The sequence below is a fragment of the Carassius auratus genome, unplaced genomic scaffold (assembly GCF_003368295.1).
Source record: "Carassius auratus strain Wakin unplaced genomic scaffold, ASM336829v1 scaf_tig00046906, whole genome shotgun sequence".
In the NCBI taxonomy this organism is placed as follows: Eukaryota; Metazoa; Chordata; class Actinopteri; order Cypriniformes; family Cyprinidae; genus Carassius; species Carassius auratus.
The window spans coordinates 1-26,371 of NW_020527001.1; the positions used below are offsets into that span (position 1 = coordinate 1).

Below are 26,371 nucleotides of genomic sequence, written 5' to 3' on the forward strand. Positions count from 1 at the left end.
GGTGATGAAGCTCTCGACAGAAGCATGACCATACCCAGTTTCTTTCACAGTGGATATTGTTTGCCCGATGTAATTAACCTTTTATTTTTATTTTTTCATTCCTAGACTCTTAAAAACAAAGGAGCTTGAAAGGATAGCGATGCCATATAGAGGAATCCTTTTTTTGTTCCACAATGAACCATTCAGTCATTAGGTTCTTTAAAGAACCATCTCTTTTTACCTTTTTATAATCTGAACAACCTTCTTTCACCACTAACAACCTTTTGTGACACAGAAAGGTTCTTCAGATGTTAAATGCTCCTTATGGAACCATTTAGACAAAAAAGGTTCTTCTATTGCATCGTGAAGCACCTTTATTGTTAAGAGCGTATGCACCACAATGTGGTTCACTAATAAACTGTTATTTTTCCTTCAGAACATCCACTGGCTGGAGATGAGAATTAAATATTGTAAGTGACTATGATGCACTGTTGAATAACAGAGAGTCCTAAATATACATTTCCTAATAGAGAACTATGAAAGTGGTGTTCATGCAACACCTAATTCTCTTATTTCAGATGCCGCATGTGGCTTATGGAGTTTTAGGACAAATGAAGCCCCATATCATCGAGGTAAGGCCTCTTCTGATTCACATCCGAACTGTGATACAACTGTTGTCACTAGGTATCTGTTATTACGTTATTAAGATCCTGTCTACTGCACCAGACTGTTTAGGATTGAGAGCAGTTTTTGGTAGAACACTTTTTTTCTGCACTTTTCTTCCAAGTTTTAACAAACATTCTAATTCTATGAAATTCCTGAAATCCACACCACGACTATAATGTGAAACAAAGAGGAATTATAATCGTTCAGTACTAAAACATTGACATCAAGTCTATTTAAATGAGCAGGGCACACAAGGTAGCATGCACTTATATTAATAAATTTTCTCATTTCTTGCTGTGGATGCCACTATAGTTATCGTTACAGTTAGGCCTTTACAGATAACAGCACAGATTTGAAGTATTTCTGAAGCTGTTGCAGCTGCGTTCCCTCAGGTTAAAGAGAGGTTGGGAATGGCTCGGCTGGAATTTAGAGGCCCGTTCTCTCCCACAGTAGACCAGCACACGCAATCATGACCCTGATGACTACCATTCCAAATGGGTGGAAGCTTTCCCTCTGACTCAGAATCTCAGTCAGGATGTGGCCAGTGTCTCGCTGAAGTCATCCATCAGCGGATACCCTCTCGGATTCTCTCCCGCTTCCAAGCGGATCCTCATGGAAGTAAGAGACACTACACCTTTCCAAACATTTGGGGTCAGTAAGATAAATAAATAAAATTACTGATCCTTTTATTTTGCAAGAACTTGTTAAAATTGATCAAAAGTCACACAAGACATTTAGAATTTATGAAAGATTTCTGTTTATAATAAATGCTATACTTAAACTTTCTATTCATCAAAAAAAAAAAAAAAATTAAAAGCTATCACAGGTTTTCACAAAAATATTAGGCAACACAACTGATTTCCTCAATGATAATAAGAAAAAGTCTTGAGCATGAAATCAGCATTTTAGAATGATTTCTTTAAAGATTGTGAAGTGGGAAAACTGGAGTAATCATGCTGAAAATTCAGTTTGGCCGTCACTGGAATAATTGACATTTTAAATTTATTCAAATAGAAATCAGTTATTTGTAGTAAAATTTTCACAATATTAACTGTAATTTACTGTTTTTTTGTTAATTCTGAACATAATAGACTTTAAATTCAGTACCCTATAAAAAAAAAAAATCATTACCAACCATAAACTTTTGAACAGTAGTGTATGTAGGAATTCCCCTGGAAATAGCTGATAATTTTCTTTTGCAAAAACAGCTGGGTTTCATATCATGGATTAATGGTTGACATTTTTCTTCTCGCTCTCTTCAGGTTAACCGTTGAGTTGAAGAAACGCCTGAAGGTTGAATTCAAGCGGCTTTAGTCATACATCACCGGCAAACTTGGTTACATGGACTTGGTCACCGAATCACTTTCTTAATGAGTACGACATCTTCAGGCATTTATTGCTCAATTTATCTCGGCGACAATGAATTATTCTGAATTTTAAGAACTTTATTCAGTATTGTGATGTTACACGATTTAATGCTAATATTTACTTCTTAACTGAGATGAAATTTGACTGTTTAATGATCAGTTAACATTTTTAAATCATGTGAATAAGAAAATCTGTATTGCGGAAATATATTGTTTCAACATGTCTAGCATTGCTTCATGTATATTTCAGGATGCTGGATGAGCTGGGTGAAGAAAGCACGGCAAGCATCTGGCAATATCCTCCTCCCCTGCTGCCACTCTGCGCCTCTGCTGCACCAATCACCCCACGACCAAAGAGAAACCCTTCACCCGCATGTGTGCCAGTGACCGCCGTTCTCTCCGCACCCAGAGAACTCCCTGTAAGTCACCGTCTCCCTCCACTTTACATTCTTTCATACGAATGTACTAAGCTATCATTCGATGATTTGTAATCAGGGTTGGGGAGTAACAGAATATATGTAAATTTAAAGGGATAGTTCACCCAAAAATGATAATTCTGCCATGAATTACTCACCTTCATGTCGTACTAAACCTGTACGACCTCTGTTCATCTTCAGAACACAAATGAAGATATTTTTGATGCATCCTGAGAGCTCTCTGACCCTCCATGGACAGCAAGGGTACTACCACAATCAAGGTCCAGAAACGTAGCAAGGACGTCGGTGAAAATATTAATGTGACATCAGCGGTTCATCCATAATATCACGAAGCTACGAGAATACTTTTTGTACACAAAGAAAACAAAAATAAGACTTTATTCAACAATGTGTCTCCTCTGCATCACCCTAGTGCCATTGCGGAGAGTATCCAGTGAATGTAAATGGTGTATACGATTGACCCCTGATGTCCCATGGATCATTTTAACAATCTCCTTGCTATGTTTCTGGACCTTGATTGTGGTAATTACATTTCTGTCTATGGGAGGGTCAGAGAACCCTCAGATTCCATCAACGATATCTTAATTTGTGTTCTGAAAATGAATGAAGATCTTACGGGTGTAGAACGACATGAGGGTGAGACATTAATGACTGAATTTTCATTTTTAGGTGAACTATCCCTTTTATTACATATTTCAAATACCAAAAAAAAATCAATAACTGTATTCCATTACATTTACAAATTACTTTTAAAGGGGTCATATGATGCGATTTCAAGTTTTACTTTCTCTTTGGAGTGTTACAAGCTGTTCATGAATAGATTAGATCCCTAAAGTTGCAAAGACTAAAGTCTCAAACCCAAAGAGATATTCTTTATAAAAGTTAAGACTCATCCACGCCCTCCTAAAACGCTTCGTTTAAACACGCCCCCACGTCTACATCACTGTGTGGGAAGATTTGCATAACGCTGCACAAATGTTCATGCAAAGAAAGAAGGTGTAACTTTTGATTCTCGCGGTTACTGTCAGCACCATGTTGTGGAGAAGCGGTTTTGTTGTGAAAGTGAAAATAATTCATTTGGTCTTTCAAAAAGGACACAACTAGAAACCGTGGTTAAGTTGTATTTACAACACTTTTCAGAACAGTTTCAAACCAAATATTCAGATGTGTGCAGCGCATTTTATGGAGGACTGTTTCCTGATCCTGGGAGAGAAGACTACAATGCCATCTGTTCTGACTCGCAGTCTGTATGTATGATTAAATATTTAAAGGATTTGCCACTGATGATTTCAAACGTGAGTTTTGAGCAGTGTAGAGTAGCACTTGTTGTTTCTCCAATCACAAATGTAGACATGGTTTTATGTTTATGCAGCACGATGCAATGCTTAAAAAGAACGTATAAGTCACTATGATCAGTAATTATGTCCCCATTGGATGCAACAAATGCCTCATTTGTAATGGGTTTTATTGTCTTGTCACGCCGGTGTTCTGAACAGGACAAGGCATCACCGTATGTTAAGGGGCGTATTTCCATAACATTGTTGAGGTATTTGACCAATCACAACACTGGATAGCAGCCAGAGCACATGAGCTCACTTTTCAGAATGACGAGCTTTGTAAAAAATCGATGTGTTTCAGAAAGTGAGGCATAGAAGAGTAACAATAATGTACAGTATGTGAAAAAGAATGTGCTTTTTTAACCTTAATCCGCATAAACACATTGCATTACACCAAATGCACAAAATAATGTTCTTTTTAGCAACATCATATGACCCCTTTAAAGTGTAATCTTTAGTGAAATAAATTTCAAAAGTAATTTCCCAACCTTGTTTGTAAAGTACTGTAAGTTTGACTCTCATAACAGTTTGGTTCTCTTATTTTGTGTTTGCTTGGTCTCTGTAGTACAGTGCCACTGATGTTCGCTTGAGTTCTTTTGTCATCCCAACCACTGATGCCAACAATCTAGGAGCTGTGTCAGACATTTAGGTAAGAAAACCTGAACAAAGATGAAATTAGATTGTGGTTTGATGTGGTAATATAAGTGAGCATACTGATTTTTTACATCTTATTTTTCAGGTGCACTCTCTGAAGGATAAGATTTTTTTCCCAGTAAAAAAAAACCCTTAACGTTTTGTCATATTTGCTTGACCTCAGCATTTCACTTACACTTTGCCGTACTGGGCTTTTTTTTTTACCAAAATAAGATGAAATAAGAGGGAGAGAGAAAAAATACCCCATTCAAAAGTTTACATACACTTGAAATGTAATACTGGATGAGCCAGAGTGTTTTTTTTTTTTTGTCCTGAACAGTTAAACTGCCCGCTGTTCTTCTATGATTTTGAGATCAATCTTTTCACACTGAGGACAACTTTGGGTCTACACAACTATTACTATTACAAAACAGTCATTGATGCTCCAGAAGGACACACGATGCATTGAGAGTGTAAACCTTTGAACAGAATGAAGAAAGAATGAAATAGAATAAAGTTGACATTTTTCTCATATTGCCTAAATATCATATTTTTTGTTTAGTACTGCTCTTCAGAAGCTACAGAAGATACTTGCATGTTTCCCAGAAGACTAAATAAGTAAAATTTACCCTGATCTTCAGATTCTAAAAGTTTTCACCCCCGGCTCTTAAGGCATTGTGTTTTCTTCTGGAGCATCAGTGAGCGTTTAAATCTTCTGGAATGGTTGCATATGAGTCCATCAGTTGTCCTCAGTGTGAAAAGATGGATCTCAAATTCATACAGTCATTGTTGGAAAGGGTTCAAATATGCAAATGTTGCTGGAAAACCAAAGAATTTGTGGGACTGGAAGTATTTTTCTGAAGAACAGTTTAACTGTTCAGGACAAACAAGGGACTCATGAACAACTATCACTAAGGAAAGAATACACAGCCTGTGGATCATTCAGGAAACAACACAATATTAAGAATCTAAATTTTGAATGGGGTCATTTTTATAAATAAACTATTATTTTCTCTTGTGGAATATATACACGTCTTTTATTCAGGTCAGTAATAAATAAAAAATAACATGCATTTTGTATGATCCCTCTTATTTAAAAAAAAAATAATCTGCAAAATGTATGTAAAATTTTGACCACAATTGTACATAGACTGTAAATAGAGAAGCAAATGTGCACTGTTGTTCCACTGTTGCCTTGTACAAATAGAAATAAAATCATTTTTAAAACCATAAAAGAAGCAATATTTTATGCTTCATCTCTTTTGTTTGTCCTCATTTTTGTTCATATTATACAATTAGTTCTAACATGATTTGTGTTCAAAATTGCTGATATAAAATCCAATGGCACTGAGAAGTTTTACGGTTAACATCCCTCTGTTTGTCTTTATATTCATATGGTTTGTCTGCGATATATAAACTAGATAGATCAAAACCTTAAAGACATAGTTTACCTAAAACAGCTTTTTGTCATTATGACTTATATACACACATATACACGCACCCATACATATATACACACATATACACGCACACATACACACATATATATATATATATATACACACAGGTGCCAATCAATAAATTAGAATGTCATGTCTCCAGCTTCAGTCCACTCCTTGTGGAGCTCTCCCAATTTTGTTGTATTTGAATCGAGTCTTCACTGTTGCTTGTGCACCTTTTGCTACCCGGTTTCTTCCTTCCAGGCAACTTTGCTTTCAATATGCTTTGATACAGCACTATTTGAACAGCCACCCCTTTCAGTAATGACCTTCTGTGAATTTCCTCTTTGTGGAGGGCGTCAATGATTGTCTTGTGGCCCATTGCCAAGTCAGTATTCTTCACCATTATTGTGGTTTCAAAGAACAAGAGATACCTGGAATTTATACTGTAGTGGTGGTCATTTAATGAAACTCAAATGTAAATATTCTGATGTAAATCATTATATTTAGCTGTAAGCTCTAATCATCTAATCTAATCAAAACAAAAAGACATTTGAAATGTTTTACATCTATAGAATATAGAATATAAGATGATTTCACTTTTAGAAATGTTACAAAAAGAGAACTATAAAAATATTCTAATTTTTGAGATGCAATCCTTATATACACATGTACGTAAGTGTCTGTGCAGTTTTTTTTTTCTTTAGAGGAAGTGATTTAACATTGGTTTCTATTGTATGGAGAGAAAAATATTTCTCAAAACATCTTCATTTATGTTTCACAGAAAAGTCATACAGGTTTGAACAACATGAGGGTGACTGAATTTTTATTTTGGGGAGAACTATCCTTTGAGTAATTCTGAAACTGGTTGTGAATGTAACTGTCTGTCCTCCGGTGAGGACCCAGCTCTGCAGGCGGCACTGTAGAGCAGTTTGATCCGTGAGTGAAGAAGGAAGAAGAGCTTCTTGAATCCGTTAGATGACCTGAAGTCCACTAACCGCTGGCAAAAATGTTGCCAGTCCTCTTAAATGCATGCTTCCCGCTATAGCAAAAGTTGAAACGTTGAAAAAACTGCGGTATTGACTTAAATCTAATCTAAAATTAGAAAATTAATAACAGGAATTGGTGGGTGAGTAAACGAAACGTGTGTAAAGTTCAAATTTTGTCCCATGTTCAGTCCCAGCATAAATGAATTGTTCATGAATTGACAGGACGACAAATGGAGGAAAGACCACTCTGAGTAAAAGCCTCCAGAAGCTTCTGCATAACAGCCTAGTTATTTCTCAAGATAATTTTTTTCAAGGTAAATTTCTACGCCCAGTTTATATTATAATTTAGTTATGCTCTGTGTCAGTAGACCGGTTAGTCAAATTGATATTAATTTATGTCTGTTTCTCAGGATGACTCAGTGGTCCCTGCTGATGTCAATGGCTTTAAGCAGTATGACAGTAAGAAAAGTCCTGTTTGATTCTTAGATTAGCTTTTCTATGTGTAATGTGTCTCAACATATCAGTTGTTCTGTTTTGCAAAACATTGTGTTTTATATATCTCCCCTTTGGAGTTATTATAAGGTTATTATTTTATAAGGTTCTATCTGTAATTTTTGTCAAAACGGAGTTATTAACATATTCTTATTCTGTGACAACTTATTTACATTATGTGATAGACTTTTTAATGTTTTATACATTTTGGGACATGAATGGAATGAAAGAATTTTAAAGCTCAATATCTCAAAACTACTCCGAATACAGATCGAACCTTATAATTCCAATTGTGTTTTATATACAGTCATGGCCAAAAATAATGGTACCCTTGGTAAATATGATCAAAGGTTTTGAAAATGTATCTGCATTGTTAATAGTTTTTATTTTTTATTTAAAAAAATTCACAAAAATCTCACCTTTCATTGGAGAATGAGGATTTAAAATGGGGGGGGAAATGTCATTATGAAATAAATGTTTTTCTCTAATAAACATTGGCCTCAATTAAACATTTCTAAATTATCTCCTAAAATGCCTGACGAAGTTAGAGAACTCCTGACAAGAGATCAGAGACCATTCCTTCATCCAGAATCACTTCTGACCCTTTAGACTCCCAGCTCCATGTTGGTGCTTCTCCTCTTCAGTTCACTCCTCTCATGTTCTGTAAGGTTCAGGTCAGAGGACTGGATTGGCCATAGCGGAAGCTTGGTGTTGGGTTTAGTGACCCATTTTGGTGTTGTTTTTGAGGTTTGTGTTTGGATTATTGTATGGTTGGAAGATCCAAACATTGGCCATTATAAGAGTTCATAAGGATATTTCCCCCCCGTTTTAAATTCTTATTCTCCAGTGAAAGGTTCTATTTTTGTGGATTTTGTGATTGTTTATTTTTTAAGTAAAATTTAAAATGGATTAATGATACAGATTCATTTTCACAGCCTTCTTTGATCATATTTACCAAGGGTGCCAATATTTTTGGCAATGACTGTATATAAAAAACAATGTTTTGCAAATGTGGAAAATTGGATTTATTTATTTATTTATTTTTAACTCCTCTGCAGCTTTGGACGCCCTGCACATGGACAGGATGATGGCAGACATTGGCTCGTGGCAGGAGGATCCTCAGGGCTTCATGATGTCTCATGATCGTATAGTGAAATCCACAGCAACTGAGACATCCAATGTGTTTATTCTTATAGTGGAATGATTCCTCGTTTTTAATCATGGGTAATTTTGTTCAACAGTCTACCTTTTATGTAAGATGAAGAGGAAGTCATACAGGAGAAAGATTTTGTACAGTTATGTTTGGAAGGCAAGATGGGACAGAACTCTAGCTATCTTGCTCCTCATCAGAGGCGAACAATCTTTTGACAAACTTGTTTTGACGTTATAGTTCACCTAAAAATGAAGTGTCTGTAGTCATTTGACTCACCTTTTTCCAAAACATAATTCCAAACCTATAACTTTTTTCATCTTTGAAACGCAGGTATTAGTTAAGATTTTTTTTTAAACCTGAGAGATTTCCGTCCCTCCTTTTTGAAGGTCTGAAATCAAAACTTTTATGCTTTAAAAGTTCATAAAGTCATTGTAAACGTAATCAATATATAAATCAAGCATTTAGTCTTCTGAAGGGATGGAGTCACTTTAATTTAACAAATTTAATTTCGGCTTTACATATAAAAACAGTCAATGCACATACATTTACATTTAAATTACATTTAATCATTTAGCAGACACTTTTATCCAAAGCGACTTACAAATGAGAACAATAGAAGCAGTCAGGTCAACAAGAGAACAACAACAGTATACAAGTGCCATGACAAGTCTCAGTTAGTCTAGTATAGAACGCATAGCCAGGTTTTTTTTTATATATAAATGAAAAGAGAAGAAAAGGAAAAGTGCTAGTATTAGTTGGTTACGTGCATGCAAAAAAAGAGGAGTCTTTAGATGTTTCTTGAAAATGAGTAAAGACTCCGCTGTACGAATTGAGATTGGGAGGACATTCCACCAGCTGACCACAGTCCAGGAAAAGGTCCGTGAGAGTGATTTTGAACTTCTTTGGGATGGTACCACAAGGGGTCGTTCACTTGTAGAGTGCAAACTTCTGGAGGGCACATAAGATTTAACCAGTGAGTTTAGGTATGTTTGTGCCGTGCCAGTGGTCGTCTTGTAGGCAAGCATCAGTACCTTGAATTTGATGCAATCAGCTACTGGTAGCCAGTGTAACCTGATGAGGAGAGGAGTAACATGAGCTTTTTTTTGGCTCATTGAAGACATCCCTCGCTGCTGCATTCTGGATCAACTGTAGAGGCTTGACAGTACATGCAGGACGGCCCGCCAGGAGAGCATTACAATAGTCCAGTCTGGAGAGAACAAGAGCTTGGACTGGAAGTTGGATGGCTTGCTCTGACAGGAAGGGTCTAATCTTCCTAATGTTGTATAAGGCAAACCTGCAGGAGCGGGTCATTGCAGCAATGTGGTCTGTGAAGCTTAACTGATGATCCATCACAACTCCTAGGTTTCTGGCTGTCCTTGAAGGAGTAATGGTTGATGAACGCAGCTGTATAGAGAAGTTGTGATGAAGCAATGGGTTAGCTGAAATCACCATAAGTTCTGTCTTCGTAAGGTTAAACTGAAGGTGATGGTCATTCATCCAACTGGAAATGTCACTAAGACAGGCTGAAATGTGAGCAGCTACCGTCAGGTCATCTGGCAGCGTAGCAGTGATAATAAAAGCCATGCTTCTGAATGACAGATCCTAATGATGTCATGTAGATGGAGAAGAGAAGTGGTCCAAGTACTGAGCCTTGAGGAACCCCAGTAGCAAAGTGTTGTGACTTAGAAACATCACCCCTCCAAGACACACTGAAGGATCTGTCAGAGAGGTAGGACTTAGCCCACAGGAGTGCAGTTCCAGAGATGCCCATCTTTCTGAGGGTGGACAGGAGAATCTGGTGATTAACAGTGTCAAAAGCAGCAGACAGGTCCAGTAAGATGAGTACCGAGGATTTTAAAGCTGCTCTTGCTAGTCGCAGGGCTTCAGTAACCGAGAGCAGAGCAGTCTCAGTTGAGAGGCCACTTTTGAAGCCAGATTGGTTGCTGTCCAGGAGGTTGTTCTGTACAAGGAACATAGAAAGCTGGTTGAACACAGCTCGCTCAAGTGTCTTTGCAATGAATGGAAGAAGGGATACCGGTCTGTAGTTTTCAAGAAGTGCTGGATTTAGAGATGGTTTCTTGAGAAGTGGGCTTACCCAAGCCTGCTTAAATGCTGAGGGAAATGTTCCAGAGTGAAGAGAGGAGTTGATAATGTGAGTACGCGAAGGTATGACTGAAGAAGAGATCGCTTGAAGGAGGTGAGTGGGGATCGGATCAAGTTTTTAATATATACATAAATTACATAAATGTAAATAAGCCAAAGGAAGCTTAACTGTACGTACTTGGTGAAACAGTTTAACTTAAATGTAATTATATTATGCATGTTCAGGCACATTGACAGTTTATTTACATAATCGTTTGTTAAAAGAATTACAATTACAATTTAAAGGTATTTAAAAAATACCTTAAATTACCTACAAAAAGGGCATGTAAAACAAATACATTTTAAAACAATTCCATGTGGAGCATGCCCCATTTTGTCACCCTCCTCCCCTTACCTGTTTGCATCTCTGTATCATCCAAACCCAAAGACTTTTATTAATTTTTGAAACACAAATAAAAATTATTAATGAAAACTGAGCGATTTTCTGTCCCTCCATTGAAAGTCCATGCAAGCAAAATGTGATGCTTCAAAAAAGTTAATAAAAAAGACATTGTAAAAGTAATCAATTAGTCGACTGGTTTAATCCAAGTCACACAATCACTTTATATTATGAACATAAATTTTGGCTTTTATTCTTCTTATTATTATTAATAAATGTACATACAGGGCACTGACACAATTATCATAAATTTGGCACTGTATGCACCAGAACAGAATTAAAATGAAACAATCAAGATGTGATTGAAGTGCAGACTTTTACGCTTTAATTCAAGGGGTTGAAGAAAAATAACATAAAATGCTTAAAAATTCCAATCATTTAAATAAAGCCCCCTATTTTCAGGGACTCAAATGTAATCGACAGATAAATATATTCATTAAATGTTAATTTTTTTATATTTTATTGGAATCCTTTGCAAGCAATGACTGCCTCAAGTCTAGATCTCATGTTCATCACCAGAGACTGGGTTTCCTTCTTTCTGATGCTTTGCCAGGCTTTTACTGCAGCTGACTTTAGTTGTTGTCTGTAGGTCTTTCTGCCTTTAGTTTTGTCTTCAGTAAGTGAAATGGATGATCTTTCAGGAGATTGACTCGGCCATTGGTTAATCTTAATTTCAGCTGTCCAAACAACACTTTTCCAGAAGTTGTCTGGCTTTTTTAGATATTCTTTTGATTTTTTGAGTCTGATCTGGCATCTGCACCTTGTGGTGAACCCTCTGTAATTGCTCTGGTGAAGTCCTCTCTTGATTGTAGATGTTGACAATGACACTCCTACCCCCTGGAGAGTGTTCTTCTCTAGGCTGGATGTTGTAAACGGGTTTTTCTTTACCATGGAAAGGATCCTCCTGTCATCCACCACAGTTGTCCTCCTTGGACGTCCAGGCCGTTTTTATGTCGCTGAGCTCAACAGTGCATTATTTTTTTCTCAGAATGTACCAAGGTGTTGATTTGGCCACTCCTAATATTCCTGCGATCTCTCAGATGTATTTGTTTTGTTTTTGAAGTCTAACAATTGTCTGTTTCACTTGTTTGGAGAGCTAATTTGACTGCATGATGTGGGTTCACAGCAACAGCTTTTAAATGCAAATGGAACACTTGGAATCAACTTCCAAAGCCATATTGTGCAGGTCTAATGACAAGTGTTTGACAAGATTGTGATGTATAATTGACCCTGACTTGAATTTGTGGTGTATGCACCTAAATCTAATGATGATGCATGCTTTACATCCTGTCCTGCCACCTAATATTTATAGTGAGTCCATAACTCTCAGCCAAAGTCAGATTGATCCTGACGGCTGTTTGTAACTCTGGTGCCTTCACTTCAAATGGTAAATTAAATGAATGGAAAAAAAATATTTTTTTGAAACTGTTGGTGTGACTTCACTCTTTTGAGGTTTGCTGACTAGAGAGCTCAGTGATATCAGAAGTTGTGGGCCGGATCTCATGTGTATATATACACTTTCAGTGCGGAAGAAGTAGTTTAATTTTCTGTGTTAGACAGAGGACACTGACTAAGATACACTGAAGAAAATAACAATGATGTCTCTGCAAATCTTCATCTTCTTGTTGGTTGTCCTTTGTCTTACCAACTTTGTTGCAAGTGCAGGTTAGTGCTTTGTGTTTTTACTGTTATACGATTTGGTAATTTGTGTTTTACAAAGCATTGCAGCAGTGTTAGATTGGGTTAGAGATGACCTACTTTCAGTCACTTCATAATTAGGGTTATCTATGTGAAGTGTCTTTAGACAGTGATACATTCTTTTTAGTTTTATATATATATATATATATATATATATATATATATATATATATATATATATATATATATATATATATATATATATATATATATATATATATATATATATATATATATATATATATATATTTGTGAGAGCATCCAAAATGCCCCATGAAGGTTAAAAAAAAACACCTTTACTCACCCTCATGTCAATCCAAACCTCATCCTTTGAAACATAAAAGATATTATGTGAAATGTCAGTGTAATTTTGGACAACAGAAGTGAATAATCACCAAAATGTTTGCTCATCAACATTCTTCAAAATATCATATTTTATGTTGCACAGAAGGAAGTCATACAGTTTTGAAATGATGTTAGGGTACAATGACAGAATTTTCAATTTTGGGTGAACTTTCACTTTAAGGCATAAAAACATGTAAACTATCAACTATCCTTTTATATCAAACTTAACGTCTTAACTTCAGTTTGTTTGGATGCTGTGATCTGATCAAGGCTGTTTCTTGAATCATTTTTAGATGTGATCAAATATAGAGGTGACAATTTCACCATGACGTTTCCTGCACCTCAGAAAGAAGCACTGGGTGTATTTCTGCACAGCAGAAGTGAGATCAGCCGACAAGTCTTCTACTACTTTTTTAAAACCAAGAAATTAACTGTCCTTAAAGACTTTGAAGGACGTGTTGGAGTCAAATATGATGAAAAGACCCTGACAATAGACATCATTAACCTACAACTGACAGATGCTGGGGCTTACTGGTGCACCTGCAATCGTTTGCAGGGGGGATGTCAAATGGACGACAAAGGTCCTTTTCTTTTGGTGAAAGGTGAGTGTCAATTAATTCTTTGTTTATTGACATGTAATTCTCAGTATTTAATTACAGACAACTTAGAATTTACCATACCTGTATTGAGAAGTATGATTTAAGACATATGTTACCATTCAGAAGTTTGGGTTGTATATGTATGTAGTAATAAATTAAGTTAATCAAAATTATTAAAAAATATATAAAATAGTGAAGTTCTTTTGAACTTTTAATACATGAAATAATCCGAATTATCATGGTTTTCTAAAATATGAAGCAGCACAACCATTTTGTTTTGTGAGCAGCAAATCCACAGAACGATTTCTGAAGGATCATGCAACACTAAATATTTTAAATTTTATAGTTTTGTATTTTTGATCAAATAAAATCAGCCTTGTTGCGCATTAGTCAAAATCAAACCCCAAAACTTTTCAATGGTATTGTTTATTTGTTTTTTGTTTTTTCTTGGTGCTAAAGGTTTAGTTAGTGAGAAACTACAAAAATACTAAACAATACATAGTTTTATTGCTGTACTTTACTGTATTTGGGCTTCTCTTTACAGAGCCAGTGGCCAATGTGGCCTCTTCCAAAAGTGCTGATCAAAAGTCTGGTGGCATAAATGAATTAATGATCCTAGTGATGGCTATCACAGCTGGCAGTGTGCTCTTACTGTTACTCCTTGTGTTTGGAGTGTGGCTGGTGCCCAAGGTGAATGTCATACACCTAAATCTTGCTGCATGTTTGTACATCCAAAGATCATTACACACATTCAACCTGGAAAGTACAGATTTCAAATTTGTCCAGCCATATGATTACACATTTAGTGTCTATGACAAATACTTTTGGTATTATTTTTTTATTATATGTATATATATATATATATATATATATATATGTGTGTGTGTGTGTGTGTGTGTGTGTGTGTGTGTGTGTATGTATGTATGTATGTATGCATATTGGTATTATATATCAAAGAGGCATTTTCCAGCAGATGTGTTTAGAGGTTAATAATCAAGTTCAATTGTTCCTGTCTTTTTTCTCAGATTAAGAAACAGATGAGAAGCAAAGAGAAAGGTGAAAAGGAGAGAAGGTGTAACAATGGAGTGTATGAGGTCATGACTGTTCACCGAAAGGCAGAGTTTGCATGAGAAATTCACATAAATATGAGACATTCCCTAGTACTAGTAAGATCCCTAGTAATAGAATATATATATATATTTATATGTATATATATATATATATATATATATATATATATATATATATATATATATATATATATATATATATATATATATATATATATATATACATATACATATATATATATATATATATATATATATATATACATATATATACATATATATACATATATACACATATATATATACATATATATATACATATATATATATATATATATATATATATATATATATATATTAGCCAAGCTACTGGCTCATACCAAGTTGGTATTATATACATACATACATGTATGTTTTTGTGTGTGTGTGTGTATCATACCAACTTGTGTGTGTAGCCAACATAAACTCACTCTCTCTCTCTCTATATATATATAAAAAAGCAAAAACTATATTTTTTTACTGTTTTGCATGTTGCTGTGACTCATTCAATCCTACGCACCTACTTTAGTTCAATCTGCTGAGGCTGGTTTTCTGACCTATTTCTGTTGAAATATGGCAACAGAAGATTCAGAGAAATGCTTTTAATCTCTATTGATCTCTTCCAAATGTCTGTTTGTTTAAATTGAATTTTCAGTCCTCTTCTAATTTCTGTACATTTCTGTAAATATTTTTCAGAGTTATTTTGTGTATACATTTCAGCTTTGCATGATTGTTCAAATCCTTCAGCATTAATAAATGATTCAGTTTTGGCTGTAAATACTATGCTTTGTTTCTCTTGTATTTTTACCAGTGTTGTCTACCATTTGTGTATTAAAGTTTAAGTGAATGAATTTGTGTATGTTCTACTTATTATTGTGTAATATAATCCACTATGGATGTTGCCCCTAATTTTTTGATGACTTCATAGCTCCAGTAATACACATTTAAGTGTTGCTTTACAAGAATAATGGAAAATGTGACCGACAACAGAAAAACAGGGTTTGAAAATGTCACCTTATTTTCAAGAATTGCTTTTATTCGCTTTGGCTTCTTAGTCTATATTGGGGCTTGCACAATCTGCTTCTCTGAGATGAAACTGCAAACTTCCTCCTGTGGTGAATCACATTCGTGTCGAGACCCCTGTGGAGGAAACCTGCCCCTTGTTCAGAGAATGTCACCTCTAGTCTCACTTTAGTCCACCAACACCTGCACCTTTTTCAGAGGGCTTTATTCAGATATGAGTGGCGTTTGAAACCACAAAGTGATAAACACTGCATTTGGGGAAAAATAACTTGCAATACTTTTACCAGAAACGAGAGGATGTGTGAGGAAATGTGTGGGTTTTTAAAATGTTTGTCAGAACAATTGCACAGTCAATGCTGTCCAAATTTATTATATTGTACCTGGGAAATGTCATGCAGTTGTCATCATTTCAAAAAGTATTTTCTGGAAAACAACATCAAAGATTTGCTGTAATGTTTACTTAGAGTGACTGGAAACATGTAGACAGTGACAGGTTTTGGTTTTAACAGCATATGAAGTAATGGTGTGTAGGCCTATTGCAGTTTTTCTCAGTTGTTAAAAAACAGCAACAACCAAAATCTCAAATCAAAATGACATTTCACAAGTTCCAAACCAACAACTTGATTGATTCTCACCAGGCGAACTCTTGTGAGAACAACAGTATATATATAGGCTATGGGAAGTTTCTCAGTGCTAGTTCGTCATGTGTTATTACTCTAAATAAAGTCCTTCAAATTATAAACATCAACGTTTATAAATTAAAAAAATAATTACATTTATTAATATTTGCTGGCCTGAAACGATTAATATTTGTATATTAGATTTTTGCTATTTCATAATTGTTTTATAAAGGTTTTATAATTTTGCTTTTACTACTTTTTTTAACTAGCCTATATAAAATTATGTGGAAAATATATATAGTATATTTAACTCCCAGTGTAAAATATAAAATTTCTTTTTACAGTCTTATTATTTCGCCAAAATCCCAATTCATGTCCATGTTATTTGTGTAGTACCACTCCAGCTCGAGCGTCAAGCCTCCAGGTGTGTAGTCTTGCCTCTATAAGGCGGAGTTATCCGCAGGTGTGGGTCTGTGTGGGTGGACAGGTAAAGCTGAAGGTGAATGGGAGTTTAGTTCTTAGCGATTTAGTTGGTTTAGCATAAGAACGATTTAAATACATAGCTTACATTTTGGTCGTAGTACACGTGCTTTGCGGAGAGCCGGAGAGAAGTTATACGCAGCGATCGATCAAATTTCAGATGTTGCAATCTCAAACACGGACCTAAAAGACTAAAGTCGAATTTCCACGGATAAAAAGGAGCACACGAACATGAAGAAATCATATTCTGGTGAGTAGCCTACAGGACCACCGAGAGTTTCATGCCAACGACATTTGCTCTTATAAAATAGCTGTGATCTTATCATTATGCAAAAGTGAAAGCAAACTTGAAAAGTTCTTTAACGCATGATATACTCTTTTCATATAACAGTGAATTTACACTTATACGTATACGAATTATTAGAGGGGACAATCAAATTTAGGCCTAGTAGGTCTATTTAACCGACTGATAACGACTAACAAAAAAATTCAAATAACTAAAATTTCTATCTGCTATAGTTTGGTTTGTGTGGTCTGTATTTCCATCAGGGTGAGTCAGATAGCCTTACTGGCTATTTTTGTAGATAAATATGTGCAATACTTTCTCACAAACATTTAGAGTCTTACACAACTATTTAACCGATGGATTCTTTTCTTAAGAATGCCATGTTTAGCATTTTTAAATTAGCCTATAACATGACTTTTGTGGTGTTCAACTATTCTAAAAGAACGTTCGCTTTTTTTTTGGCTCGTCATGTGTGTGCCAAATACCAGTTAAGTCTTTTTTTATTTTTGGTTATATGTAAATATAATTATTTATCAACACGAACCGCCCAAACTGACTGCAATGGCGTGCAAGCATCATGCTGTTGTTATGGTTACTTCCTCTTGCAAACGGTGTTCGTTAGCGTCTTTTTGGGTCTATTTTGGCCTGTTTTGGTCATTTAAAATATGCACACTGACTAAACTTGTAGGGTACCCTAATGCAATTATTTACAGAAACGTTTGATATCCCACCCCTCTCCCAAATTTAAAAAAAAAAGAAACCATAAGACCCCCATCTTCCAGGGGTTAACTGACACCACCAAATCCACCATATTGTTCACATTTTCAAATGTATTTATATATTAGTATTTTAATAATCATAATCATTTTTGTAATAATTACTTTTCCTGAACTTGAATACAGCTAATCACAATGAGATTGATGCTTTGTATTTTAATTTTGGGAAGTCACTCTTGGTTACACCCTAGAAGAAAAAAGACTCGGAAGAAAATGTTTGCGGTGATTGCAGCAACTCATTTGTGCATCTATCCATTTGTGCTTAATGGACATCCTAGACTTTTAGACATCATGTAATAAAGAACATTAATTTCTTGTCCCCAAAGCTTTACCCACACTATTTCCTCTTCGTTGTGCAACAGAGCCTGCGGCGCAGCATAGAGCCCTTCCATTGAGAACAGACGCATGTTTCTTTCCTATAATCTGGATGCATAAGCCGAACTCTGTGTACACAATGATTTTGCAGGAATGTAGTGTTTCCTCAGGCCTGCCAAAGTCATTGTCACAGCACACCCAACTCCTAGCACACACATGTTGGATCATGTAATCAGTCCTTTTTCTCTTTCCTTCTCTGGCAGCACACAGCGTATGTGATCTCATTCAGAGAATATCCCTCAAGTACAACCTTGGCCTCCACGGCAAGAACAATGGTGCTTAAAGAGACAGATCACCCAAACATGTAAATTCTGTCAACATTTACTCAGCGTCATGTCATTCCAAACCTGTAAGACATTCTTCAAAGTCTTATTATCAGTTTTGCAGAAGAAAGTCATGCAGATCCAGAACGACGTGAGTGATTATGATTTCATTGAGTGAACTATCTCTTTAAGATCATACGTTTCATTGATTTACGTATTTCTGAGAACACACAACACTTTGAATTGCGTGCACATGTGTGTACATTTGTCGTGTGAAACGCCCTGAGTACTTGAGGTAAATCAGTAACTCACAATGAGAAGCAATCAAACGTCAGCACAACAAGACTCCGCTAGACAAGTTCACGCATAGACGGCGTAAATCACACAGATCGTTTATTAACCATGACACACTGTCAGCTCTTTCTGCCACAGTTTAATGCTTGGATGATCTTCTGATTCCTGAACCGTTATGAGTCATTTTGCTCCTCTATTTTGTTTATTGGAAACCGTTAATAAGCTCATCTGTGAAAACCAAATTACTGCATGTTGGATTGCATGCTGCACTGTCCATGTGGACATGCTAAAAAATGTCTCTCATGTCTCATCTGGAAGTGAATCATTTTGAGCAGATGAATGAATCTCTTTGTTAATCTTGCCCAACAGAGCTTACTGAGGCAATAGAGACTCTGCACTATAGCACTTTTTTTTTTATCAGTATCTGGCTCCTTTTCCTTCACTGCCTCCCTCCCCTTTCCTGACCTGCCCTGTCATCATAGTGGAGCTGACAGGTGAGTCAGCGGCAACACAAATCTCCTGTGAAATTAACCCACGCCGAGAGTGCTTTGAAATTCTTCTTTGCTGCGGAGGCATGTGGACTTGGAGGGTTGATCACAGTCATTTTCAGTACCATGTCACACATTTCACTTGAGCTAAAATGTCTCCTTTGACAGCACTCGACTTGACACTGAAATTGACAGATGGTCTTTTCCTGCCTCCTCCAAGTCTCCCTGCTTGTGTCTTCATCACTCAAGACTGTTAGTTTAGTGATTACCGAATGCGGACAGAGGAATGTCACGGATTGATAATGTGCACTTCACCTCACAGGGTGTGTGTGGCTAAGAATCAGACAAGGAGTTAAAGATTATCTACTGGCACTATCACATCCTGCTGCAAAGCTATGCATTTTTGCTAGCGTCACCACATAGAACTGCAAAAAATAATGACTGTATTCGAACAAACTTCCCAAACACTTCCGTGTCTGTCATTGGTTAGTCAAGCATATAGCCCCGCCCCAAACTCACACCATTGGTTGAGTAGGTGTTGCTATGTCAGGCTTGTCGGAATGTTTTGATAGCGCCACAGATTTGGAGTGTTTACATTTTTCAGGGGAATCAACCTTCATTTTTTTACTTTTGCAGTAGTTGTTAGTTGGATAAACATTTTAAAAGATAAACTGACACGATTAAGCTTTAAAGATCAGATTTAATTTAACTGAAAACACTAAGAGTCTCTCTTTACTAAGCCTAAACCTTTTCTGTTCTTGATGTGTCAGTTTTCATTAGAGTGCTAGTCTATGGAGGAAACAAAGTGCATGATTTTATTATTTCTTTTTCATTTTTAATCTTTCTTTTTATTCTTTCATATTTTTTGTCAAACAATGAGTAGTGTTTGAAACATGTAATCACAATAATAGTGATTAAAAAATTAACCTAATATTTTCCTTCATATAGAATAAAACAATTCATTTAAACAGTTAGCATTAGTACATTTGAAACTTAGTTTGTAAAAGTAGATTTTTTATGTTTTATACCTGTATATATGAGTAATGCAACCTTTTTAAAGTATATTAGTTTAATTAAGCTTAATTTGTGCCTTCTCAGTTTAAGTGAAATCAATGTGGTACTACAGTTGTAACTAACAGTAATAAAATGTGTAATATAAAATCACTGGCCACTTTATTAGGTACACCTTGCTAGTACCGGGTTAGACCCCCTTTTGCCTTCAGAAATGCCTTAATTCTTTGTGGCATAGATTCAACAAGGTGTTGGAAACATTCCTGTCCACCACATCCCAAATCTGCTCTATTGGATTGGGATCTGATGAATGTGGAGTCCATTTGAATAAAGTGAACTCATTGTCATGTTCAAGAAACCAGACTGAGATGATCTGAGCTTTGTGACATGGTGCATTATCTTGCTGGAAGAGCCATCGGAGGATGGGTACACTGAAGTCATAAATGGGTGGACATGGTCAGCAACAATACTCAGGAAGGCTGTGGTGTTTAAACGATGCTCAGTTGGTACTAAGGGCCCAAAGTGTGCCAAGAAAATATCCCCCACACCATTACACCACCAGCAGCATGAACCATTGAGACAAGGCAGGATCCTCTGACCTCTGACATCAACAAGTGTTTTGTCCACACAACTGCCGCTCACTGGATATTTTCTCTTTTTCAAACCATTCTCTGTAAACCATAGAGACGGTTGTGTGTGAAAATCCCAGTAGATCAGCAGTTTTTGAAATACTCAGACCAGCCCGCCTGGCACCAACAACCATTCCACGTTCACTTAAATCCCCTTCCTTCCCCATTTCTGACGCTCGGTTTGAACTTCAGGAAGTCGTCTTCACCACATCTAGATGCCTGAATTGCTTCCATGTAATTTGCTGATTAGCAATTTGTGTTACCAAGCAATTGAACAGGTGTACAAAATAGATTTTAATAATTATATTACAAAATGGCATGAATAAATAAAGACTGTTGTTGTAAAATGAAAAGTGGTGGGCCACAGTGCATGTGATGCAACCTACATTTGAGCGTATGTATTTAGCAATGCTGGCCTGTTCAGTCATGTCCCAGTGTGCAGAGACCCCTCATATTTACACAGAAAACAACTCAAACGATCTCACCCTTTCACTCTCTCTAGTGAGTCAATAAAACCGAGGACATTTTCAGGCAGTTCATAACACACACATTCATTTTGCCAGCTTGTCAGTCACAGTCATGTATGAACTCGGCCCAAAGGCAGTTTTTAATTTAATATATAGTGTTACGTGATATACACTGTGTAACTGGTACATTATTTCTGTCACTCAGCCTTTTACTGTCATTGTGTGAATACTTCCTGTAACTTAGCCTGTGACGTGGTGCATGATTTTATCTTTAGACTTGCTGTATTTGGTTTGATAGGGCTTGACAGAAAAAAAGCTGTAATGTTATTTTGGTCTGTGAATGTAAGAAAACAATGGATTACTATCTAAACCAGCATATAGACGGAGTTTATAATGCAAAATGAACTCAAAGAGGAGATTACATACTGAAAAAGGTTAGGTGGTCTATGTGGTAAACCAAAGAACTGAATGTTGCTCTGGGCTTGATTTATTTAGTCTGAACTGGCAAAGTTCCTCTTAATCATTCCTCTGTTTCTCTCAGCCTAATGTTATCTGTTAGATTTGCATTACCATCTCTATGTTTGCGTGACTGATGTTGTTATACTGGTGAAGCAAGCCCCTAACAAGTGTCTGGATGCATTGAGGTTAATCTTTTAAAGACATTCCTGTTGATGTTTTATTGGTGTCAAAACATTCAACCGCATAACATTTACTGTATTCCTCTGCAGGAAGAGTGAACTGACTCAGCGTTTCGCCACAGAGTTTCAGGAAAGAACTGTCAGGGATTTGCCAGAAATGATGAATATACCTGCACATCTCAGTGGAAACAAATTAGAGTTTCGTCACCTGTGAATCGCAATAATTGTTTTGCTTGAAGGGACCAGCGCAGAGCTGGTTCATTTTTTCCTATGATAACAGCACACAGGAAATTCACACATTTAAAGCCTTTGGTTTTTTTTTTTACTTCTTTGTATCAGCAAATCTCTGACCTGTAAGAACGTGCATTTTCACTGACACAGATAGCGGCTTATCTCTGTGATAAATTCAGAGAAAACAGCAGACAGTTGCGTCAAACCCTCTTCAGTTGTGGAAACTTTTATGAACAAATAATGTTTTTTTTTTGTTTATGTTATATAACGTAATTGATTCTTGTATGTAAGCGGTTCTCAATTCCAGTCCTTGCGACCCCCTGCTCTGCACATTAATGTATGACGTAGTAGTTATGTGTCTCTTTGTTTACACCTGATTCAGATAATCAGCTCATTAGAAGTGAGCTCTGCCTGAACTGTGTTCCCATTGACATGGTCCCTACACAGTGTTCATTACTTCCTGCCCCTTGAGTAGGGGAAATCTGTTGTAGTTTACTTCACTTCTAAACATTCATTCACTGATTTGTGCTGCGCAAGATCTTCACAAACAGACAAGTGTGACATCATATACCTCTGTAAATAAATACAATTTAAATTCACGTCTCGCACACTTCAATGCACTTTCAATGGAACATATCCATTCGCTTCGATCTGGAATCATGGTTGAATATCTTGTGATGTCCACTTCGCAGGGCACATACGTTCGAATAGATCAAACATCTGAAGCCATAAGAGAAACATACAAAATGTGCAGTCAGGGGGGCGCGAAGACTGGAATTGAGAACTGCTGTTGTAAGCCTATGTATTAAACTGTTCTGTGATCTAATGGTTTAGTGGCGTGTGTTGAGGTTTATGATGATGGGGAAAAATGTTGATGTTTTCTGTAAACTTGCTTCAAGGAGAATTGTACACATCTGAACCTTTTTATTTGCTTTCTAACCCTAATGTTTAGAGAGTCAGACTTGTAAGCCAAAGGTTGTGGTTTTGAGTCTCAGGTCCAGCAGGATTTTTGGTGGGTTAAGTGAATAACCAGCGCTCTCTTCCACCTTCAATACCACGACTGAGGTGAGACCCTTGAGAGAGCCAAGCAATATGGCTGCCCACTTCTCTGGGTTTGTGTTCACTACTATGTATGTGCACTTGGATGGGTTAAATGCAGAGCACACTTTCCGAGTATGGAACATCATATTTGACCACACAATCACTTTTACTTTAAAAAAAATCTGTTTTAAGAATAATGGATCATAACAGTTCCATGTTTTGTTCTTAGTTCAGTATCAGAATGAGGATGCTTGAGATCCCATTTCATCTCTAAAAATCAAAAAAACAAACCAACAGTTTTATACATTGTGATATTATTTTCATGGGAACCATGATCCATAATGCATCTGGACCTTTCCCATGCAGGATAAATTCATTCAGGATAAATTAAAGGCATTGTTACAAGTGGTATTATAATTACATTTTGATATCTTAATTGATATCTGATACTTAAACACCCTCCTGGTGATCTTAAGGGTTTTCGTGGCAGCACAGATGTGTTTGTGACCCATCTGACTTGATTTTTCAAACACATGCGGCACATAATTGAGTGGGCTGAGCTTCATTACTTTGATGTCTGTTCCCAACACATCTGCTTTCCTCTGCTCCATTTCTTCTGGACACTGTGTCCTATACATCTTGCACTATATCCTTCCTCCTATAATCAGATCATTCTGAAAAGTGTTTCTGTTATGTCTTCTGTGTTGACAGGCATTGCGAGGTCCACCAGCGGCAAGCTGAGGAGGCCAGAGAGAGGAGAGGCAACAAGTCCTACTGGTACTGGTTCTGGTAAGTGTTCACATTCAAACAAAAGGTTGCTGTTGTTCGTTATTGTGATAGACAGATCAATGGTTGTCCAAAAAGCTGTGCATCCAATCAAACTGTACATTATTTCGGTAGAAGAAGCCAAAAAATTAGGTAGATGCTATCCTGGACAAGTTATGTGACAAGAAACCATGTACAATCCTATCCCCCCAAAAAAAGATAAGAAAAGAAAAAAAACAAACATTAGATTAGATTTTTTTTAAACTACATAAGATTTAGCAAGGATTACCATGGTTTATTTTGTGTGGTGAATTATTGGCAGATGAAAATGCATTCAATGTAAATATAATGTAAAAGACATTTGAAAACCATGTTGTTCATTTTATTAGCTATAATTGTAAATATAAAAAATATTATTAACTATTACAACTATTATTAATAACAAAAAAAAACAATAATAATAATTTACTTTTATTTTTATTTTTATTAGGCATTGCTAAAAGCATTCGCTGCATCAGACATTAGGCTCTGAATTATGATTGACATTGCTTGTACACCAAAGGCATTTACAGTAGTTTCACATTCACAATCCTGTTTGTTGCTAAAAAATAACATATATTAATTAATTATATTAATCTGTACATATTTTATCTTAAAAAGTGATTCTTGAAAAAATCTTGCATCGTTGTGTATGACTGTTGAAAGTTAAATCAACAGAAAAGTCATTAACAACTTTTGAGTTGATTTCAAACAACTGTACGATAAATAATTTTGGTATCATGTTGGATTGCCAATTGCTGTCCAGTGAAATACGGACATATAGAGCCAACAGAGAACATGTCATACTGGTTAATAATAAATAGATCCACATGTGTGTTTTTGTAAAGAGTAATTGAGTTTTTAAATGTGTGAATGTGTCTAGGGGGACCATGGTTACAGCAGCTGTCTGTTTCTGTGCAAGAAGGTTAAATATATCTAGAGAGAGAGAAAAACCACAAAGAGCAGCACAGTTGTTGTGCATCTGTTGGTGCAGTTTTGGAAGCGTTCTCTCTCACAGTGGACAAAGCAAATGACTTCTGATGTTTACATTTATGGATATGTGTTTTTGCACATATGTGGTTGACTGATCATTCACACCTTGCTCTCGTGTCTGTGTGTGTGTGTCTGTGTGTGTGTGTGTGGGGTGATATCTCACCACTGAAGCATCCTCTCACAGCGGGAAGCGCAGTCTGCTTTTGCACTGTCAGCACGTCTGCATATGGGGGCTGGTTGAAGATCCAGAGATCTGCTTTGACAAACTTCACAAACAAAGCATACACATGAACACATGTTCACAAATGACGCACACAGGAGAAAGAATGCTAATTAAAGCAAATGTTTGTTTGTGTGCTGTCCAGGCGGTCTCACATTTAATGCCCCACTTTTTCTCTTACATAAAACAGAAAACTGTTTTCCTCACACTATGGGTGTGTGTGTGTGTGTGTGTGTGTGTGTGTGTGTGTGTGTGTGTGTGTGTGTGTGTGTGTGTGTGCGTGTGTGTGTGTGTGTGTTTGTGTGTGTGTGTGTGTGTGTGGTTAAAGGTATGTGCATGTGCATGTATGTTTTGGTGTGTTATATATGCAACCCTGGACCACAAAACCAGTCATAAGTAGCACATGTGTTTCTGAAATAGCCCAAAATATATTATATGGGTCAAAATTATTGATATTTATTTTATGCCAAAAATCGTTGGGAGTTAAAGTCCATGAAGATATTTTGTAAATTTCCTACCGTAAATATATCAAAACGTAATTTTTGATTTGATTTGATTGATTTTAAATATGCAGTGCTACAAGAACTTAATTTGGACAACTTTAAAGACAATTTAGTTTTTCCATTTTTAAAACACTTATTACACATATGTCACATGTAATATATATTTTATATTATATGAATATGAATATTGTATATAAATATATTATGTGTATTAGAACTTTAAACACATTTTATGCATGACCATATTTTACATCCTTAATCTTACCCAATACCTAACATTAAAAACTACCTAATTAACTATGAATAAGCAGCAAATGTATTTATTTATAGGAATTTGAGGCAGAAGTCATAGTTAATGGTTTGTTATTAGTGAGAATTGGACCTTAAGGTGTGATATGACATAGTGTTCCTGTAGCTCAAGTGGTAGAGCGTTGTATTAGAAAG

General features: G+C 36.1%; 1 protein-coding gene and 3 long non-coding RNA genes across 5 annotated transcripts; all 4 read left to right on the forward strand.

The window, feature by feature from the left end:
- Window positions 1–2,296: 2,296 nt before the first annotated feature.
- LOC113088693 (uncharacterized) lies at window positions 2,297–5,649 on the forward strand. Its single transcript, XR_003286191.1, has 3 exons — window positions 2,297–2,431; window positions 4,352–4,435; window positions 4,526–5,649. It is a non-coding gene; the product is annotated as an uncharacterized LOC113088693 (long non-coding RNA).
- Window positions 5,650–6,811: 1,162 nt separating this feature from the next.
- Window positions 6,812–8,999, forward strand: LOC113088692 (uncharacterized). The gene is made up of 4 exons (XR_003286190.1): window positions 6,812–6,987; window positions 7,070–7,161; window positions 7,258–7,306; window positions 8,398–8,999. It is a non-coding gene; the product is annotated as an uncharacterized LOC113088692 (long non-coding RNA).
- A 3,556-nt stretch (window positions 9,000–12,555) lies between these two features.
- LOC113088694 (uncharacterized) lies at window positions 12,556–14,882 on the forward strand. The gene is made up of 4 exons (XM_026255799.1): window positions 12,556–12,699; window positions 13,371–13,679; window positions 14,221–14,366; window positions 14,702–14,882. Exons 1-4 carry the CDS (start codon window positions 12,630–12,632, stop codon window positions 14,804–14,806), a joined length of 630 nt encoding a protein of 209 aa, XP_026111584.1. The 5' UTR covers window positions 12,556–12,629; the 3' UTR covers window positions 14,807–14,882.
- Window positions 14,883–16,869: 1,987 nt separating this feature from the next.
- LOC113088691 (uncharacterized) lies at window positions 16,870–25,630 on the forward strand. Of its 2 annotated transcripts, none has more exons than XR_003286188.1 (3): window positions 16,870–17,158; window positions 24,119–24,196; window positions 25,376–25,630. It is a non-coding gene; the product is annotated as an uncharacterized LOC113088691 (long non-coding RNA). The 2 variants fall into 2 exon arrangements; XR_003286189.1 differs by having other exon boundaries at window positions 25,389–25,630.
- The last annotated feature ends 741 nt before the right edge of the window (window positions 25,631–26,371 follow it).

Coding starts and splice junctions, on each gene's coding strand:
- LOC113088694 (XM_026255799.1), top strand. CDS start 12,630: ATGATGTCTCTGCAAATCTTCATCTTCTTGTTGGTTGTCCTTTGTCTT. Junction 12,700..13,370: donor CAACTTTGTTGCAAGTGCAG/GTTAGTGCTTTG, acceptor AATCATTTTTAG/ATGTGATCAAATATAGAGGT. Junction 13,680..14,220: donor TCCTTTTCTTTTGGTGAAAG/GTGAGTGTCAAT, acceptor TTCTCTTTACAG/AGCCAGTGGCCAATGTGGCC.